Source organism: Cynara cardunculus, assembly GCF_001531365.2.
Source record: "Cynara cardunculus var. scolymus isolate 2C chromosome LG 17, CcrdV1, whole genome shotgun sequence".
Taxonomy (NCBI): Eukaryota; Viridiplantae; Streptophyta; class Magnoliopsida; order Asterales; family Asteraceae; genus Cynara; species Cynara cardunculus.
In genome coordinates, this window is record NC_037544.1 from 30,023,850 (window position 1) to 30,030,510 (window position 6,661).

Genomic DNA, 6,661 nt, shown 5'->3' on the forward strand with positions numbered 1-6,661 from the left:
TTTGGTTAAGGTGGGAAAGGAAATTGGCRTTAATTTTGAGAGTAATTTGGATATATTAGAGAKTATAGTTGGTAATGGGGAGGGTAACGATTTATGTTAAAAATTCTTTCATGGAATGTGAATGGGATGGGAAAGGAGTCTAAAAGGAGATGGGTCAAGAACGCGGGGCAGGAGAATAAAATTAGTTTTCTCTGTCTTCAAGAATCGAAAATGGTTATCCAGCAGGACTGGCAGGTTGCTTCRGTTTGGGGTGGACCGCAATTCCAGTTCGCTGCTATTGACCCGGTTGGTCACTCGTCAGGTTTGATTACGATCTGGAATGACAGTTTGTTCCAGGCTCAATGCGTGGAAAAAAAGGAGGGTTTTATTGCGGTTATGGGTTCGTGGCTTGCCTCGAAGTTAACGATGGGGGTGATAAATGTCTATGCACCACAAGATTCCAAAAGGAAAAGACTACTTTGGACGGAATTGCTAGGAACGTTAAAGAAGTATTCTGGTGTTGCTTGGGTTATATGTGGGGATTTCAATGAAGTTCGAACAGCTGACGAACGGAAGGGATCTAATTTTGATCCAATGGGGGAAAAGTTCTTTAATGACTTAATTACTTCAGCAGGACTCTCAGATATTCCTCTTGGTGGGCGCAAATATACTTGGATGAACCGTGAATGCTCCAAGCTCAGTAAGTTGGATCGGTTCCTGGTAAACATGGAGTTTGTCAATGCTTGGCCGATGGTGAACTCAATGGCTCTGCCTAGAGTTTTTTCAGATCATTGCCCGATCATCTTGGACTCGAGGAGTAATGAAGGTGGTCCTACTCCGTTCAAAATTTTTAACTCGTGGCTTTCAGATCAAGAGTTGGCAGCATTGGTCGAAGATTGTTGGGACAAGCCTTGATCGGAATTCGAGGTGTTTTCACGGGTGGAGCGGTTATCCAGAAAGCTTCGGTATCTCAAAAGGTGTATCAAAGAGTGGAGGGAAAGAGCTTCCAGGGATATTAAAGCAGATTGTGAGTTACTCAAGCTGAAAATCGCTGCGATTGATTTTCTTGCGGAATCGAGCTCTATTGACATGAGTATAGTGAATGAAAGAGCGAATCTTTTGGTCAAGCTGAATGATTTGGTCGCCAACCAGGTCAGTGATCTTAAGCAAAAAGCTAAATCAAGGTGGACCGCAATGGGAGATGAGAACACGAGTTTTTTTCATGGTCTTTTGAATAGTAGACGCAAAAGCTCTCGGATTCATGGGTTGAACATCAATGGTAGCTGGATCTCTTGTCCGGAGAAAATAAAAGAAACAGCTCATGATTTCTTCAAAAACAAGTTCTCAGATCGATACCCGTATAGGCCTACTATTAGCAGCTCACTCTTTAAAAAATTCGGACTCTCAAAGGGACTGGCTGGAAGCACCTTTCACGGAGGAGGAGATTAAAAGTGCGGTTTGGAGTTGCGGTAGCAATAAGGCCCCGGGTCCGGATGGGTTCACCTTCAAGTTCATTCGTTTTTTTTGGAACAAGCTGGGGAAGGACTTTATGGAGGCGGTCAAATTCTTAAAAGAAACCTCTATAATAAACCCGGGTAGCAATTCCTCCTTTATCTCCCTTGTGCCGAAGATAAGAGACCCTTTTTCCCTTGCTGATTATCGGCCAATAAATTTAATTGGGTGTGTGAGCAAAGTGATATCGAAAGTCCTCGCGGGAAGGCTGAAGGGTGTCATTGATTCGGTTGTTAGCAGCACTCAGACGGCTTTTATCAAGGGTCGTAGTATTCTGGATGGTCCGATGATGGTGAATGAGCTAATCGCTTGTTCCAAGAGGATGCATAAAAAACTGCTTATCTTTAAAGTTGACTTCGCCAAAGCTTTTGATTCCCTCAATTGGAATTACCTAGACGATGTTCTATTGCAGATGGGATTTGGCAATAAATGGAGAGCCTGGATGAAAGGTTGTGTTCGTACGGCTAAAAGTTCGGTCCTCATTAACGGCTCGCCGTCGAAGGAGTTCAATATGGGCAGAGGCGTTAGACAAGGAGATCCATTAGCTCCTTTTTTATTCATTCTCGCGGCTGAGGGACTAAATGTCATTATGAAGGAAGCACAGCGGAAGGCTCTTTTTAAARGTGTTCAYTGGGCGAAWCAAGAGGAAGATGTGTCAATCCTGCAATATGCGGACGATGCTATTTTTATAGGAGAATGGGCTGCGGTTAACGCAAAAAATTTGATTAGCATCCTTAAATGCTTTGAGGTATGTTCGGGTCTTAAAATTAACTTGAGTAAAAGTCGTCTTACGGGTGTTGCGATTAGTAAGGAAGAGATATCCAGAATGGCCTGTTGGCTTAAATGCAAGGAGGAAACGATTCCATTTTTTTATTTGGGTCTCCCAGTTGGTGGTAATATGTCGTCCATGGCAAGTTGGCAGCCTATCATTGAGAAGTTTAAGACGCGTCTATCATTCTGGAAAGCTAGGAATTTGTCCATAGGTGGAAGGTTATGCCTATGTAAATCTGTTTTGGGCAGTCTGGGCACGTACTACTTCTCGTTGTTCAAAGCTCCCAAGAAGGTGATCATCACTCTAGAAATTATTAGACGACGTTTTTTCTGGGAATGGAAGAGGGAAAAAACTTAACAGGGTGGCGTGGGAACGGGTTCTTAGTGACAAGAAGAGTGGTGGGTTGGGCATTGGGAGTTTACGAGCCTTAAATCTTGCAATGCTCGCCAAATGCTGGTGGAGAGAGCGTACGCAAGTACAGGCAACTTGGAACGCGGCTGTGAGTCTCTGTAATTCGTTGCAATTCGTATCTAGAAATAGCAGAAGCAGAAGAACTGTTTGGAGCAATATAAAAAGCATCGAAACGGACCTGGGTGATATCGGGATCAACATTAATAGTCTTATGATCAACACGCCGGATAGGAGTGGATGGTCTTGGTTGCTGGAGGCAAACAATATATTCTCTGTTAGATCTCTTAGGAGATTGATTGACTGTGTTATGCTTCCTTCTATGGAACAGGAAACTGAATGGCTTAAGTGGATACCCAGCAAAGCTAATATTCACTTATGGAGAACGCTCAACAATCGATTAGCGACCAGGGATAATCTTGTGAAACGGGGAGTGACTTGCAGCTCTGATGAGTGCTCGATGTGCTTGGTAACGATGGAGAACCTGGATCATGTATTTGCGACTTGTTCTACGACAAAAGTCATTAACGCGCATATGGCTTCCTGGGTGAACTGGTGGCCGGCGACTGAGAATTCGGTTCGGGACATGTGGTCGGTGGTCTGCGAGTATGGAGATAGTTGTAGAAGAGAGGTGGGCAAGGTGATTATTGCAGCTTATTTTTGGACCGTTTGGACTYAAAGGAATCACAAGACGTTTAGGGGCAAAAACAAGTCTGAAAAGGAAGCTTGTAGTGATATTCAATTCACTGCGTATGAGTGGATTAGATGTAGAGTGAGGATTAACAAGTCTTTAGTTGGGACTGTTGGACTTGTAACCCGGTTGACGCCATGAACTCTCTTTGTAACTAGCGTCTCGCTAGGCTTCCCTCTTCTTAATATACTGTCTTTTCGCTGTTCAAAAAAAAAAACTCTCATTACAGCGTCCACCGCCGCCTTTTCTCACAATAGTTCTCCTTTTTAACCCCAAACTACACATAAAGCTACAAACTCCCATTTTATACTAAGCCCCATCGACGGTTTCACGGAATATGAAACGATAAGCCATAATAAATGGTCGTAGGTTTCATGACCATTGAGTTTCCTGTTATTAAATTACATTCAATTTATTTCCTCTCTTTTTTTGGTTATTACAAACTTTCCCCCTTAACAAAATTTCGTCCTCGAAATTTGCCTATGCAAATAAATGATGAATCAACTCACTATATCATCAATACTCTGAGTTCATATTATTCTCAAAGCTAAACATATTCTCTCCCCACTAAAGAAAATCAGTGGGAGTTTGTCACCAAAACTTTATCCACCAACACCATTCTACATCTATTTTATCTCATCTTACCATGTGTTTTGCATAAACACTTCTCTATCAATGTCATTATATCCAATGATATTAAACCATCTAACGACTTCTCTGCTTTAATCTGGTTTAAGACTAACCCTAAATTAACTTCAATTACCACTCTCATCACTATAAATCAATCTTTAGTCACACATCTATCAATAATAAAATCTTCCATCCTCAGTTTAAGTTTAGGTTTCAGTAACCTAATTAACTTAAATTTTGCTCTGATACCACTTGTAACATCCCAAAATTTCGAATACTTATATATAACAAAACTACTATCCCAAGATCAAACACTTACATTGCAGTGGAAATAAAATCTTCAATCTTACAAATTATATCGCTATGTAACATTACAATCTTGACGAACATACTTTGCTCTATATAACAATGCCTTGATCTGCACATGTCCTTCTTTGATCTTAATCCTTATATCTCTCTTTATTGCACTTTTCTTTCCACTCAAAAGCCGCCTGGGTAAAAGTTTTAAAAGAGTTTTGGGTGAGCCTTAGGCCCAGTGAATCCACGGTTTTCATGCATGAACAACTTTTATAAAAAAATAATTTTCACGAAGCTTCATAAATTTAGCATGCCTTGATGAGAATAATGATTTTCACAAAATAAAGATATTTTAGCGCGTGTCTACATCACAAAGCAACAACATCATGGGAGATGTCTACTTCACACAGTATTACCTGGCGAACTCATACAGTATGTCCACACTTACGGCTTAGACAAACTCACAAAGCATGCTCGTCTTTACAAAATCATGCCGTAGTACATCCTTATTGACACACAAGTACTTAAAACACATATTATAAAAATATCGAACTTTTCACGTATATATAGCATATCAAAAATCTCGAGAAACTTCAAACAACTTGTGGATAATAAGACATGCAACCATTTTAAAAATAAATCACGTGTAACTCACAATACACGGCGTAGCCTAAACCGATCTTTGAAGTGGCTAGCGTCTCCCCGATTGGTGACAAACTAACTACGATGTAGAGCACCGTCAATTCTCATTACAGCGTCCACCGTCGCCTTTTCTCACAATAGTTCTCCTTCTTAACCCCAAACTACACATAAAGCTACAAACTCTCATTTTATACTAAGCCCCATCGGCGGTTTCACGGAGTATGAAACGATAAGCTATAATAAATGGTCGTAGGTTTCATGATCATTGAGTTTCATGTTATTAAATTACATTCAATTTATTTCCTCTTTTTTTTTTTGTTATTACAAAAAATCAAGAGAGTAACAGTTTTTTAATTAAAAATAAAATAAAAAGTTAAAAAAGATAGGCATTCAAAATTTTATTTTGCCTCTAATCACTTCTCTAGTAAGCATTTTATGCTTTAACCATTGATTAGTTTTCTAAATTTTTTAATTAATGGCCAAGATTGATCTTCATGTTTGCAATAAAATATGATTTTCAATTAAACCTACCCCTATATATAGAAGTATTTAATTGAAATATCCATTTTAGATGTTGGTTTCATCTCTTAGCTTTCTCTTCTAAGATCACCAAAATGTCAATCCCTTCGTGGTTGGCTGATCCACAATTTATAGAGGGTCAAAGTAAAGAAAGTTTCTGCAGTTGGGACCAAATATATATATTTGGACAAAAACTTCTCTGGACCTATACCTAATTTACATATTTGGTCCTTGTAATTACGGACATCTTTAGAAACTTTCTCTGTTTTACACTTTGACCCCTCCGTAAGTTGCGGACCTGCCAATTGCGATGGGAGTGTTATTTTGGTGATAACTGTGAAATTCAATCTCAACCACACATTATTAATAATCAATGGTTATTATTAAACATATTAATTTTCAAATAATTTAAATTTATTGATAATATATAGGGGTAAATGAGTCTTTTTTAAATATCTCTCCTCTCTCCCCCTCTCTCTCCGACCAAGAATTTCTAACAGTAAAACACAAAACAAATATGATACACACTGTGATACCCAAAAATTTATAACAGTAAGACACAAAACCAATTGTGATACACATTGTGTTAATGTTTCGAACATTGGTTGATAACGGATGTGATCTGAGTTTTAGGACACACACAACCACAATGTGATACACAACTGTGATACAATTTTGTTGAGATAATTAAGGAAACCGAATTCTTGATAATTAAGAAAACCGAATTTGATAACTATTAAATAAGAAAAATATTTAAATTATAATTAATCATTTTACTAAAATGCCCTTTACCTATTAATTAAGGTAATACAATTAAGATCATAAAATGATTACCTCATATTGGACCTCATGGTTACCACAAACTAATTAGTTCTCATTTGATTAAGTCCACACACACACACACACACATATATATATATATACACACACACATACATCAAACGAGAACGGTACATAATTAAAAGAACACGAAAACGGGTAAATCATATGCAAAATCACATGTGATTTTACATTAATGGTCAAAAAAAGTGTCCGGACGACTTGTGGCTCCGTCTTCAAGTCGCCGGGCAAAGGTCGTCTAAATCACATGTGATTTTTGTATGATGTTACTGTAAAATTACATGTGATTTGCCTGTTTTCGTGTTCTTTTAAGTAGATACCGTTCTCGTTTGATCCTTCAAATTATATATATATATATATATATATATATA

At 38.5% G+C, this 6,661-nt stretch overlaps 2 protein-coding genes across 2 annotated transcripts in view; both read left to right on the forward strand.

The window, feature by feature from the left end:
• The first annotated feature begins 210 nt into the window (after nucleotides 1-210).
• Nucleotides 211-894, forward strand: LOC112499968. Its single transcript, XM_025103229.1, has one exon. It carries the CDS (start codon nucleotides 211-213, stop codon nucleotides 892-894), a length of 684 nt encoding a protein of 227 aa, XP_024958997.1.
• A 174-nt stretch (nucleotides 895-1,068) lies between these two features.
• Nucleotides 1,069-6,661, forward strand: part of LOC112499969 — a 10,015-nt gene continuing 4,422 nt past the window's right edge. The window contains exons 1-3 of the mRNA XM_025103230.1: nucleotides 1,069-1,258; nucleotides 1,344-2,481; nucleotides 2,606-3,482. Coding sequence (XP_024958998.1) covers nucleotides 1,069-1,258; nucleotides 1,344-2,481; nucleotides 2,606-3,482 — 2,205 coding nt within the window. The remainder of the gene's footprint in view (nucleotides 1,259-1,343; nucleotides 2,482-2,605; nucleotides 3,483-6,661) is intronic.